The sequence below is a fragment of the Brachypodium distachyon genome, chromosome 3 (genome assembly GCF_000005505.3).
Source record: "Brachypodium distachyon strain Bd21 chromosome 3, Brachypodium_distachyon_v3.0, whole genome shotgun sequence".
Lineage (NCBI taxonomy): Eukaryota > Viridiplantae > Streptophyta > Magnoliopsida > Poales > Poaceae > Brachypodium > Brachypodium distachyon.
This window is the reverse complement of record NC_016133.3, coordinates 34362164-34376593: the sequence shown is the minus strand read 5'-3', so window position 1 is coordinate 34376593 and position 14430 is coordinate 34362164. Positions and strand designations below refer to the sequence as shown.

At 44.7% G+C, this 14430-nt stretch overlaps 1 protein-coding gene across 1 annotated transcript; it reads left to right on the top strand.

Moving 5' to 3' along the window:
• Positions 1–9443: 9443 nt before the first annotated feature.
• On the top strand, positions 9444–12467 carry LOC100834214. Its single transcript, XM_024461426.1, has 5 exons — positions 9444–9520; positions 10191–10389; positions 10468–10660; positions 12022–12143; positions 12237–12467. Exons 1-5 carry the CDS (start codon positions 9444–9446, stop codon positions 12255–12257), a joined length of 612 nt encoding a protein of 203 aa, XP_024317194.1. The 3' UTR covers positions 12258–12467.
• Positions 12468–14430: the final 1963 nt, after the last annotated feature.

Below are 14430 nucleotides of genomic sequence, written 5' to 3'. Positions count from 1 at the left end.
CCCTTAACTTACCAGAAAGTTCATTTTTCATCCCTAAAAAAATTTCACTTTTTTCGTCTTCCAACTATCAAAACCGGACACTTTTGGTCCCTCAGTCGAACCGAAGCAGTCTCATGGTTTAGATGTCCGGTTTCTCTTACAGATTTGGTGGATTAAGATTCAGGGATTTGACAAAATTGGTTGGTGTTCAAAATTCATAGAGCAACAATTTTGAGAAGATTTGAAAACCCCCGGAAGTGAAATTGTGCACGTGGATAAGAAAACCGGTTCGGTTCGAGTCGAGGGACCAAAAGTGTTCGATTTTAACAGTTAGAGGACGAAAAAAAAGTATGAAATTTTTTGAGGGATGAAAAACGAAGTTTACGACAAGTTCAAGGACGAAAAAAAATACTATTCTCATGAACAAACAACAACCATTCTCAATGTAAAAAAATTTGAAATAATTTACCACATACATATCCATTCCTTCTATACGCCTGTGAATTTTCATGAAAAGAAGATAGAATACGTGCCCCTTGTCTCTTTTTTTTTTCAGGGTGCGAAAGTGCTCATTTTATCATGAAAATATGCAGGCATATAAAGGACACTTAAGTACATATCTTTGGATTTTACTGTTCATACCAGGAGCACATCATACGAAGGGTACACATGTGTGAGAACAAATTAGACTTCTGTTTTTACACTTCAAAGTTCGATTTTACTGCTCATCTGGGAGCATCTGCTCCCAGAGCCAAAACGCTGCACCCCAAAATCAAGATCTAATAAAAACATGTATATATCTGTCTGGACTAGAGCAAGCAGCAAAGAAGACAAAGTCAGACACACGTAAATCATGAGTAGAATAGCAGGCAAAACATCACTGCATATGTTTTATGGCTGATAGGCTTCTGCAGAATTCTACCATCTTGGACATGAGGCAAAATCAGACATACGTAAATCATGAGTAGAGTAGCATCAACATCCACGAGGAGGGCTACACAATTGTATGCGATATATACATTCATGGAAACTGTATTGGTAATTCTACCATCTTGGACAAATAATTGCATACAGTGAAATTTCTCCACATATTCTGAAAACATCAGCACGGTCAAAATTCAATTGTTTGACGTCCTCATACAAACTGACTGCGAGATTGTACGATCATATCTTAACTTCGATGAGATGTGTTACACTTTCCAGCCACTCTTCCAATTCCATCTTCACCCCAACTTTCACCGTAACTATTTTGAAACACATAATACCAAACCCCACCTCTACAGCCGTAGCCGATGATAGCCACAGCATGAGAGCAGGTCCGGCCATTGACGAGTTCACGGTTGTTTCTGTCGTAGACATATATATCACCAGGTTTCAGAGTCTTATAATTCTTGGAAATCTTGAACGTACCCAGCATAGCATGTGCCAGGTTGAGGAGTTTCTTGATGTCCTGGGGGAACTTTTTTTCTGGCTTGGTGCGAGATGTGCTGGCCTTGGTAGTATGAACAGGTTTCTTTTCATAAAACCCAGCGATCTTGAAGGTGCCACTCAATTCCTACATAAGAGTCAGTAGATTAGTCTTTTCCGATAAAAGATGTAAGAAGAGTCAGGTAGATTAGCATTTGTTATGCTGAAATGAAACATTATTAGGTCATGATGTAAAACACATAAAGAGACACGATTCAAAACAACAGCACGACAGAAAAGTAGTTACGGATGATATCCTTCTAATTACTAGCTACTACATCTGAATCTACCCCATGTGTCTGTCTTTTTTTTTTAAGTTACCCGGCCTATCCTGTTCTTCTTTTGAGAGTAGATATTATATTCCTCTGTAATGATTTTTTTCAACATAGATACCGGTGTAATGTTTGTTAACTCAGGTGTAGGATTAACAGTTATTGCATCCAAACGTCCGCAGGAAGAACTGCACTTGTCTGTAAAAATCGTTCTTCTCTAGATAATTCATGACCCGCCAGGTTTGCAGCATGAAGAGGAGATTGCAATAATCAGTTCATGAATAAGGAAGAAAATTATAGCGACAAAATTGTGTGATGTGCCTTAACTGGCTACTTGGGTCAACTGAACCTAACTAAGGAAGCTATCCACATATCAGTTAGTTTTCAATACTCTGTATGTGAATGTTATGATCTTCGGTTCATCTGAACCCATTTTGCTTTTGCTTTACACACTTGTGCATTTCAACAAATACTTAACAAATTAAATTCAGATGTGCACATGCCAGAAATTATCTAGGAATCTGTATGCAAATGTGCAAGAAAACAGAAAATATGAATATATAGTGGCTTGGGAGAAACAAAAACCCAGTTTATATTTTTACTCACCCCTTTCTAATGAAGAATTTTGAGGATTATGCAAAGAGAGCAGAAGTGCACAGACCAAAATTACGTGTTCATATAAACTTCACGCAGTAAGTTCGCTAGTAATGAACTGAACCTTTTAATTAGTTACCTTATCTTTGATTCCTGGCACTCCTTCCTTTTTTAGTATCTCCAGAGCATTAGTTAATCGAGCAAACCCACCATGAGTACTAAGCAGCTCAGCTTCTCCTCCTATGGGGCCGTACTCCTGTACATTAATATGGCACACGTAGGGGATCAAGTTCTTACATCACAAATTGTTTTTACTATTTGCGCAAAAAAAAGGTATGTACTACTAGCTAAAATCTACCTTCTCATACATGGCAATGAAATCTTCAGTTGACAACCTTACTTCGAAATCTTCCTGAGGGTCTTGGAGTGCCCCTTTCCTCTTGTATTTTGACTCCACGCAAGTGGAGCTGCTACTTATGAAGCACGTATCTTTAACAAAAACAACAACATTATTTAACGTATAGAGAAAACAAAAATTCGTTAGTTAATAAAATAATGTTTTGTATATAAAGTATATACACTTACGGGGTTGTTGGCGTCGCGCGGCTGGGACAACTATTTTCCCGTGGTATGGGTCAAGTTTCAGATTGATCTCTATGTCTTTGGCTTCCATTTCTTGACTCATTTATTCCTTGAAGAAAGAAAGAACTTGGATAAAGCTCAGACTAACTCATTGAGCCATTGAGGGGCAGCCAAAAAAAACTACTCCTTCCGTCCAACAAAAGATGTCTTAACTTTAACTAAATTTGAATGTATTTATACACTAAGTCAAATCTAGATACATTCAAATTTTGAGAAACTTGAGACATCCTACTCCACAAAACGATATGCTCGGCGAACAGGCCACGAATTCGCTGCACGCCCACAAGCGCCGGCTCGGCTCCGTGACTACCTCCTCACCTCGCTCGCGCAATAGCGCCGTCTTGGCCTCGCACCGTCTGCAGCTCTGCATATCGCGTTGCTTGGCGGTCTTCTACAGCGCCTGCATGTAGCCGCGCCCGCGCCGCCGCGCGGATCCGGTACCCACGCCGCTCCCCGCCAACACCATGCGCAGACCTCGCCATCGGCATTCGCTCGGCCTGCACCCACACGTTCGAAGCGCGCGCGCTGGAACGCCGCGGTAGCTCCGGTCCCTCTCTCTCTCTATATTGATATCGATGATCGGTATCTCTCGATCACAAGCACATACGGAAGGGATCTCTCTTAACAATCAAATTAGGGAAAGGTTGGAGACAATTAATTCACCGAGATGTTTGTGGAACTGGGCACCAAAAGCCTTTGCTCGGTAAATGGAGGCGCCGCGTAGTCGATTGCCGGCGGAAGCAGTGCGCGTAGAGGTCGGTGCACGGGGAGCGCGAAGGCCTCGTGCTCGGGGTAGACGAGGACCCCGCGGTCACCGGCTCAGAAACAGCGAGTCGAGCGGTCGGCGCACCGCGAGGTTGGTACCTCCACGCCGCGGTGGCAGTAGATGGTGACGCTGCAGTGGTCTCCGCGGCGGCACCTCGAGCGGCCGGTGCACGGCGAGGTTGATGGCTTGATGCCTACGCGCTGCGGTACGAGAAGACGCAGCGGTCGCCGGATCCGAATCAGCACCTCGAGACTCGAGCGACCAGTGCACGGCGAAGCGCGAGGTCGTCCGCGTGTGGGAGACGAAGACGCCGTCTCCGAAGCAGCACCTCGACCGGCGGGTGGCCGGTGCACGGCGAAGTTGATGCCTCCGCGCCGCAGGCCCGCGGTTGCGGAAGAGGCTGCGGTCGCTGGCTCGGAAACAGCACCTCGAGCGACCGGTGCACGGGCAGAGTTGATGCCGGTGAGGCGCCGCTCCTGGAGCTTCTCTTTAGGGTTCGACGCGCCCACCCCGGGCCCTTACCGCGGTTGGGTTTTGAAGAGGCAGACGGGGCTGGGTTTAGAAGAGGGAGGCGGCCGGGGAAAGCAAGTGCGTGGAGATCGAGTTCTAGATAGGACAAGGGAGAAGATTCAGAGCCAGAAGCTTTTTGCAGTTTCCCAGCTGGCCTGGTGCATGCGCTTATCGGTAGCCTCCTACTACAAGAGGCATTTAAACCAAAACACACATATTCTAGGCGTCTCTGTGGCACGCGCGGCAGGTTTGAAACATTTTGCATCCATCTTTTGATGGGGGGATAATTCGTTTGTCCAGCGTCCTGCGAGTCCTTCTATACACTGTCGTCCACTCGCATAATTCAAAAGCGCAGCAAAACACATAGTTGCAAGTTGGACGCAAGCGTATTTACCGGCTTCGGTACCAACTTGAGCCTAAAATTTGAATATAAATTAAATTTTATTATGTACTCCGTATTAGTTTCATATCAGTTAGTCATTATGTTACTTTGAAAAATCATTTCATTAAAATATCACTACTATATCATTTGTATTTTAACATCATTCCAATTCTTTTTTTAAGAAACACTGGTTACAATGTAGATGTACACACTCACGCACACCATCACATGGAGGACACTTCAAAGCTGGGGGTACAACCCCCACCCTAACTCCTAAGTATCCAGCCAAACGTTGATTCTCAATATCATTTCAATTCTATTGTACTCCGTATTTAGTTTGCATATATGTGAATGAATTATACGTTGGCATTTTATAGTCAGGTTTGGCAGCTCCGATCCGGTAAAAGAAACTTTCGCCTCCTGTCTCTCACTGCTCTGTGTGCCCGTTCATCCTTTCCTTTTTGTTGGAGAGCTTAGTGCAAATTACTCAGCAGTAAAATGCCATCATGGTAAATCGGTATTTTGATCGATCACACCAAGCAGGCCAGCACAGGTTTGTACCGGCCGTCACAGCTGTTCAGTCGATCACGGTGCGGCCTTTGTTTCTCCGGACGATACGGAAGGGTCGGGAAAGCCGGACCATACGCTGTGCACGGGGGACTGCATTGCTAAGGAAAAGCCAGCCACAGGTAGCTTTTGCTGCCTTGTTGCTTTGGAAGACTGGGGGTCTGCGGCGCAGAGATTCCCTTTGGCAGCCCCTCTGATCAGGGAATAAAAGACGAACCTGGTCATGGAGGCCGTTCAAACGCAGTGCTCTTCTTTTACTGTTTTGCAGAGCTGCTGCATTTTTGCTGCGGGGGGACAACGCCTGACGGCTGACGCCCCTGCCGCCTGGGGAGAAAGATGTGGTAGCCAGCCTTGTACTACTGCAGTAAGAAGAAGGAAATTGAGATTGATTCCAACTGGTATATACTAGTGCGCTCAAATTCAAAGTGATTCAGGGTTATTTCGTTGTGTTCTAACTATATAATCATAGCTTAGATTGGAACTATGTTTGCAATATCACATGTGCTTGTACAAATGGGCAGCCATATTTTATGTACGAACATATCCTGTTTCCCATAGACAGGATCGCTTGTTTGTAGTAGTGCAATGGCCGCACGCGGTTCAGGATTTTTTTTTAAAGATTTTTAGTTAGAAATAAGTTGATTCTTTAACCGTTGGAATTTTATTGTGTTTTAATATCTGGGATGAATGATGGAGAGGAGGGAGTAGGGATGCTGTCCAGATACTAATTTGACAGCTCTAATAATACCGACTGAGATATAAGCTTTTTTCTTAAAAATCAGGCGCTTGAGATATAGCCACATATTTTTCAAAATACCATTATGTAAAACTTTTTCTCTCACAAGCGTCCTTCTCACTGCATTGCATATGTAGTTTGCAAAGTACCCTTCCAGTGAAACATTGCCCGCCTGAAGACCTGTCAGCTAACCATTGACCGGTTATGTCGGTTAACATTTTGCCGATAAGTTGTTATATTAGTCAACCGTCGATAAACAAGAGCCTATCCGTTAGTGGTTATGATCGACAGGCAAGGGCACGCTTATAAGTGTTCCATGACCGGGTGCAAACCCATTCATCTATAAAGACTCGTCACAGGCCATTTGGAACCATACCAGATCCCTTGTACCGATGGTACACTACGAGATGGACCGTATTCTAGGGCGTGCATCAGCCAACATTGTGAAACTGACGATGACATGCGCGCAGATATCACCGAGGACAAAGCCGACCCATTGAGCATAGGGTTTGCCGGGCCGAAGAATCAGGTAGACAATTTTTTATAAACCTATTTGGGCTCCTGTAACCCTACCCATGACCACCTATAAGAGGTGGGATAGGGGCCACCGGTTAGGTAGGACATATCTCATACTCCTAGCGATATTTGAATTTCTCTCAGGCATTAAATGCCACCTGCATACGTGACACCGTAACAAAATCAATACGACACACCAAACCACATGATTAGGGTATTACCTCTTACTAGAGGGCCTAAAGCTGTATAAATCCTTGTCAATTGTCAAAATCCGACAAAGTCAATCGTGGACGTCCACCTAGCTATCGGCAATGCTACCCTTCCTGGCTGTCCAACTATCGGCTTTAATGCTTGCAGATAGGTTCATTGGAATTGAATCCGATCGTTCGCTGGCCTCACTTCTGGGAGATTGAGCCACCAGAGCGCGTGAAAACTGTGTGACCTCTTTGCTACATGGAGTTAACCCCGTCATATCCTTCTCTATAGACACATGTCATCCTTGGCCAAAGTGCAGATGCGGCCCATTTACGATCCGTTAGGTCAAGCCTACCGACGAGTGCCATGCGGCATGTCGGCGGGATGACACATCATCTTTGGCCCAAGTACGGGTGCAATCCATTTATGATCCATTCAATCGGCCCAATAATATTGAGGCCCGGTAGTGTTACAACCTAATTAGGGACACATGGCACGTCTTTAAGATGACACGTGGCTCTGCTATCTCCAGCTTTGGCCTTGGTGAAGGGACCACCTGGCAACTCTTAAACCCTCTCTTCTGACGGATATGGGAACCACAGTAGTAACCAGGTGTGGGTGGTGACATTATCACCACGACTTCATGACCCGTTAGATGTGATACCCCTTTTAAGGGTCGTCCATACAAAGCGTAAGAAGTCGCATTTTCCATAGGCGTGGTTTTCGAGGCCTACTGTGCGGTCTCATGGTGTGTACACTGTTAGGCAGGATGGGGAAAATGCAATGCTGTGGAACAAAGTGGCAATTTTCACATGTATGGTGTGTTTTTGTCTGTTTTTCTGGGTGACGAGTGAACTCCTTTATAGATGAAACGCCCCGAAACATGTAGATCGACCTGTGCCAAAACGTTGAACACAACAACACATATCTACACACGCGTCGACGTGGTCGTCATTGATGAAGAAATCGTTTGCTAGATACAACTATCTCGGAACAAGGCCGTATAGTAGACGTATACACCAAGCCATGCATCCAAGATATTCAGTAGCTACTCCCACCGTCTCAAAATAAGTGACGTGAGTTTATATAAAAATTTATATAATTTCACGTCACTTATTTTAAGAAGGAGGGAGCAGTTAATATCCTAAAGAACCACACCTATCCTAGAACAAACCGTAGCAACCAGCGCCTCTGAGTGCAAGGACGAGGCGAGTCGTTGCGCGAGAGAGCTGGTTCCTGGCGTGTTGTTTCTCTTGACTACGGGTTGCTTCCAATCGATGGATTGATGTACGGAGTATTTGGTACCCGGCTCGTGTAGAATTTATTTATACATGCTGAGTGCATGAGTCCGTAGAGATTGCGTGCGAGTCGGCCGCCTTGATCAGGCACGTACGGCAACGGACTCTATTTGTGTCCACGAGTTCGTCGATCTTGAATTTTTGTTTCGCACAAAGTCTTTTACTCCAGTCTGTATCCGAGAACGTCTGTGTATCGGACATACCTGGAGGAGGCACGGCCATATATATGCACGTCGATCCACCGTGCGACTTGACCTCCGCGTCTTGAGCGATCCACGTATTACGGGTAAGCAGAAACCAATCGATGGAATTTTTTCACCTTAGTGCATAGCCTCCTCCGATGACACACCGCGTCTGCTCCGGATCGATGGAACCCTCGGACCGCACCGGCCGTCGCAGGCGTGCTAGGAGTGGAATTCTTGATACTGTTCAGGATGCTTTATCCCGCGTCCTAGGACTAGGAGTAGGAGAGCCAGAGCCACTGCACTCGTCGTCCGCGGGAGAGGGGTCCTCCGGCTCGCATTCGCGCCGTCGACGTCCTGGCGCGCCTCCGCCTCCGCCTCCGCCTCCCCCGCCGCGCCCCCTTCGTGTTCATATTCGCCAGAGTTGCCTTTATTCTGCGCGCCCTAGGCGACCTCGGGGGACATCACAGTCAACAGTGGTGTAAGCAACACTGATCATCTATTTCTTAATTTGCACCTCCTAGTTAGGGTTTAAGCTTTTATTAACTTATTCGTTATGTGATATTTCTATTAGGTGTTCCAGTAAGTTAGTTGGGTTGGCAATAAAAAATAGATCTACAAGATTTTAGTTATGCTGGTTTAAATCTTTCTGATAGGTTAGTTTAATCTTCAGATTAGAGCAGTTAAATCACTTTGACTGACTCTAATCCTAAGGTGTTTGTCTGGTTAAGCCTTTAACCAACACGTTAACTTTGAACCTAAACAATTATGTAAAGAAGCACAGATTGACGACATCACTCTATAAAGTTATATATCTTCGCGTGCAATGAAGAAAAATATCATTTAAGAAGAAAAGGCATGATTTAAAAGGAAGAAGAAAACTGTGAATCATTTGCTAAAATAACCTGGTGAATTATGAATCTTTCAATTAGAGTTGTAATTATAACATGAGATTTGGTCTATTTTTATGTTTGTGAGCAACTGCAGCTAGCACCTCTGCATGCCAAATATTTTTTTTACTTTATTAATCACCTGATTGTATTAACAGCATTGTCCAGTGATTTGTATGGTGGTACATCTCTAATAGTAGTTTGGTTGAAAGATAGCATGCATGCGTAAATAAAGAAAGTTCTTTTTTGTTTGTTTAGAACAAATGGTTGGAAATATATAGGATAGCCCAGCTTTGCACTAGCACATCATTATGCAGGATGCTTAGACATGTAAGGATCCACTTAAAAGCCTTGAAGAAAGATGGATGGACTTGTTGACACTTCTATCTGCTCTAAACTTCTAGAATAAAATCTCTTACGTCATAACTGTATGTTGTATTTCTGACCATGGTTTGCAGCAATGATCTATCAAGTTTCAAGCTACTGTCGGTGGATTCATATCCTGACTTCGAGTCATTTGACGGGTATGCTCAATGCTCATTATTATGCCCTTCCTCAATATAGGTCGGAATTAGTTTATCCAATGATGTGCGCTTGTCTGCATAAGTAACTGTCATTCTCAAGTATCTCATATTGAACCATGATATTGAACTATTATTCTATTAATTCTCTTATGCTCTTTCCATTACGTGGTATGCCTGGGTTCCGTTGCATGGATTTGCATGCATAATGGAGCAAAGAGAATGCGATGCTCCAGGCATTTTGCATTTTGGAAATATTATATCAGCACATGGACCAAGCACTTACAAAAACAATCAGCACAGCTCTCTTTTTATGTGCATGACCCTTGGTGGCTTGGTTATATTCTTACTAGAAATGTGTTTGGATGAGATTTTTACCATTGGAAATTTAAATGAGACTATTTTTAATATAGTTCATGTATATCCAATAAGTTGTAGGCCATCGGATCGAGAACATAAAAGTGTTTTTAAGTGGCTGATTAGATTCCCACCTTTGATCTGAACCATACGTTCTCGATCCGATGGCCTACATTGCTAGTTTGCAAATTTGCACTCAATGAGAGTTTTCACTTGATAGTCGCCTAATTATGTTTCCTGAATTTTGTTTGAAATCATTTGTAATCTGTTTCAGTTTGGATGATGAGGACATCAGTAACCCTTTTCTTACCGACAGATTTGGAAATTTAACAAATTGGAGGTTAAATGATTTGGAGGCAGCATATGAAAACCACCTTGAAGATGAAGCAAGTAAACCAAGTATAGAGAAGAAGAAATATTCTAAAGAAGAGAAGATAAAGTTGGATAATGATTGTAAGGAACAATACATGAAATCTGCCTTACAGAAGTATAATAGTGAAGAAGATCTTGCCGGGGTTTGTGTTCTTTTCCCTTCAGTTAATTTTTTATTTTGAGCATTTTTTTTCATATTATAATCTGAGAAATATTTTCAGGAGATGTGCTTTGTCTTTGATGAAATCAAAGAAGTTGTCTTCATTGTGGAAGGAGGTTTGGATTTCTATGAACACTACAACTTTACAGCTAAGCAGGCTGGTTCCATAATTCTATTTTTTGCTGAAGTGATCCCAGATGATGGAGAAACTTGCGATGTTCTCTGCTGCAAGCCTTCGGATTACAATGACAATGGTATGTCTTAAATTGCTCTATGGTTAATTGTATGGTATGTCCTCGTATTGGGCTGTGACTGTTGAGCTTCTAGTTTTGGCCCAGTTAACAACTGAAGTCCTGATCTGCTAATAGAAGAAACCCATTACTGAACTGAGGGGAGCCCATACTATTTTGCCCGGGCTAATTATGGCTCGAAGTTTTTTTCCCATGCTTTCATGTTTCTATGGTAAGAGGCATAGAGATCGTGAGCCCTGGGCATTTGCCCGGGGTTGCCGTGCGTTAGCTCCGCCCATGGCCCTCGCCTCCTTGCTGCATGTCTCCTTGTCCACCCCTACACTGCTAGAGGACAAATTGTTGTCATCCTCCTCCCTTCATCCCTATCTGTCCACGTCTCGGCTCTGCCTCCAGCTCCACTGCATTGCCGTCGCCATCTTTATGGAATTTGATTCTTGCAGTGTTTGCAAAGCACATCCTGACTATGTAACAATTTTCAAGACCTTTAGTCATTTTTCCAATCTATTCTGGACTACTATATGTAACCACATAAGAATAGTTCAATTCTAGTACAAACTTGAAATATACTCGATGACATCATATTATCTCGGTCAATAGAACATACTCCCTCCATCCAAAAATACAAGGCCCATTCTGATGATCACATGAACGGACCAAGGAAAATGAAAATCCTCATGACTAGCGTGCGACAATTAGATTTTTTGGTTTTTGGTTTAGCCAATGGAACCGCTCGATTTTCTCTCGCAACAATGAGCAATTAAATTATGCATGCATGCACGCACACCAATCTGCAATTAAGATACGAGTACGATGAGTTTTTTATGACGGGGATGCGAGAGGGCAAGTAACAAGTTAACTCACGGTCTTGTATTTTTTGAAATATCAGATTTAGGATTTGGTTTTATATTTCCGGATGGAGAGAGTAGTAAATTAGAATCTCTTCGATAAGTGTGTGAGGCCATCAGGATGGTGCGGATGGTTGAGGGAGGCCGTGGCTGGGTGTTATATCCTCAAGTTGGCCGTCAAGACGTTGATGGAGAAAGATGGGAAGGTGGCCTCGAGGTTGCGTGGGGTCACCAATTGGAGGATGTAGGGAGAGAGGGTGAGCTCGACGATATCGGAGCAATGTTTTGCATTTGGCGGCAGATGCATGGTTTCTGCTTGCCGGGATCATCTGTGGGTGAACAGTATCTTTAGCAATTAGCGTGGTAGTTAACCCATTGTAGCTCAGAGTTCCAACTTGTTACCAATTCATAAACTTACTATGTATGGGTTATTGATATTATTGAGATTTGTAGGCTCTAGTTTTTTCTCTTATCATGATTTGGAAAGTCAAGTCCAAATGTCTGTTTATGTTTTTACAGGACCCTGCTTCGGTTGTAAGAATCAAGGTTCTGTGAACTTGAGACATCCAGCTGGCGAAGGTCTGTATGTTGGAGGTCATGAGGATTGCGAGTTCCCATTTATGTGGGATAGTATCAGTGAGGTATATATTTTAAATTAAGTGACATCTTTTTCTACCATCTCTCTTACAAAATTTTCTATAATATATTTATTTGATTGTATCTCACATTTTCAGGACTCCGATGGAGAGGGATAACCTAGACGATCATAGAGAATGTCTGATGGTGGAGTTGGTCAACTGCTTCTCATTTTAATATCCGATTTATGCAACTTCTATTTGAAGGACTCATATGATACGTTACAGCAGCTGTAGTTACTTTGGGTGTGAATACGTTGCTTGTATACACGGCGACGTTACATCCGTACTAGTTCAGTCACCTACGATGCACGCAATGAACTATTTATATATGCGAGTAATTTTGTCAGCCTCTTGTTTCCTGCCATGCGGTAAACACTTCACAGCCTATAGCTGTTACTACGTTTTGCTGCTAAGGTTTGCATACATTATCGGATTATCCGCATTGTTTATCTCTTATAAATGATCTCGCTCGCTGGTCCGGTCGATCCGATGGGTATGTTGTACATGTTCATCGCGTCCTAGAGGCAAAATGATTTTTTTATTATAGGATTGGATCAACCGTACAGAAATGGCACCGCCACAAATCCTCTATGGAAATTTGATGGCAACGATGTATGAAGTATCTGCCTAGCCTGTCATCCGCTTAACCCATTGAATTCAGTATAGGAAGTAACACATCATTTCTATGGCCGGTATCTGATGCTAGGTCCTCCGCGTTCGCCATGCTCCACCACCATCTTCGAGGCACCTGGTCAATATCAAAGAAGTATAGTATGAAATACGAAGGTATATGTGTATATATAGGTAAATTGTTCTATAAATTTGTTCAATCTGCTTTAAAATGTTTGACTTGAGACAAAACTAAAACATCTAGTAATAAAAAGGAGGTGACAGATGAGTACCTGTACTCACAGCGTTAAGTGAACGAGGTGAGTCAAGCTTTTTGTTGAGAATAATATATATCAATTAGTTTAATTATTAGTAGCCAGTTACTGTAACCGTTTGTGTCCCAAAACTTGCGACGCGAACACAAAAGTTTGGAACACCAATGCATGTATTGGTGCCCCTTCAACCTGTATATATATCATCATCAATCAATGTAATAGAATACATATTCTTATTCATTTCATTTCACAACACGTCATCAGCCACGTTTGCTCTACAATCAAAAGGTTAGAATCATGGCAATTAAAGATCTGCCTCTATTTTTCCTTCCTGTTCTTGAGTTCCCTGGCCATCAAGGAAGCAGCCGTCGGTGGGCCCCACGCCGCCATCTGGCCCCACGCCGCCGGTGGGCCCCGCCCCGTTGGTGGGCCTCGCCCTGTCGGTGGGGGCCTCGCCACCCACACCACGCCCGCGTGCGCCCCTGGCGCCTGCAGCGCCGGCCCCTTGCATCCGTGGCCGCCGCGCCGGTTCTTGCGCCCCTGGCCGTTGGCTCGCCGGTCCTTGCGTCGCCAGCCCCGGCACCCACTGACCTAGCGCCCCCAGCCTCCCCAATCTACGAACCCACCATGGAGTGGATGATGGCCGGACCGGCGGCGCCGATGATCGGAGAAGAAGACGATTTCATCCTCGCCCTCGCGCCGCCTCCACTGCCGCTCTACTGCCCTATCCATGGCCATGGGCCATGCCCTACGCGCGACGGCACGGCACCACGACTTCCGTCTCCAACTCCGTCGGCGACTCCTCCAGGCGTCGACGTCAACACCACCGCCGGCGACGACCTTGAAGATGGACGAGACGACGACGGGGGGCTCGAAGCCGTGCCCCCGGAAGCGCGGAGGATCCTCCGCCAGTACGCGGCCGCCATGGCCGCCCATCGCACGGGGACGGGCGCCGGCGGGTGGAACCCGGCCGCCCTTGGTCTCCCCTCCGTCGAAAGGGGGCCATCCCCCAAATGAGCATGCGCGGAGGAGGGATGGCGGCGGACGGGCAGCGGCGGCGGCGGCGGGATGGGTTTAACCCTAACCGCCCACGCCCCCACCCCTGTTAACCGCGCGCCCCTTCCGTCCTTAACGGGCCGGCCGAAAAGGCCTAGGCCCATGAACGCCCGAGGCCCAATATCGTGCGCGCCTCCCCCCACTGTTTAGGCCATTTTGCAGAAAAGTCCAGAAGTTTTGGCTATTTGCGATTTGGTCCATGTATCTATTGAACAGTAGCCTGCACTTATATTTATTTAGATTTCAGTGGTTTTTAGGATATATTCCTACTAAAGACATATTCCTATGTAAATGTCAATGTAAATATTGTCGTGTTCAATGTGTTTGTATAATATACATTCCCTTTTACA

What these genes read in the sequence shown, in the direction of transcription:
- LOC100834214 (XM_024461426.1), top strand. Translation starts at nt 9,444, where the DNA reads ATGGTTTGCAGCAATGATCTATCAAGTTTCAAGCTACTGTCGGTGGAT. An exon ending in GACTTCGAGTCATTTGACGG is followed by an intron (nt 9,521 to 10,190) that starts GTATGCTCAATG and finishes TCTTACCGACAG; the next exon opens with ATTTGGAAATTTAACAAATT. An exon ending in TGTGGGATAGTATCAGTGAG is followed by an intron (nt 12,144 to 12,236) that starts GTATATATTTTA and finishes TCACATTTTCAG; the next exon opens with GACTCCGATGGAGAGGGATA.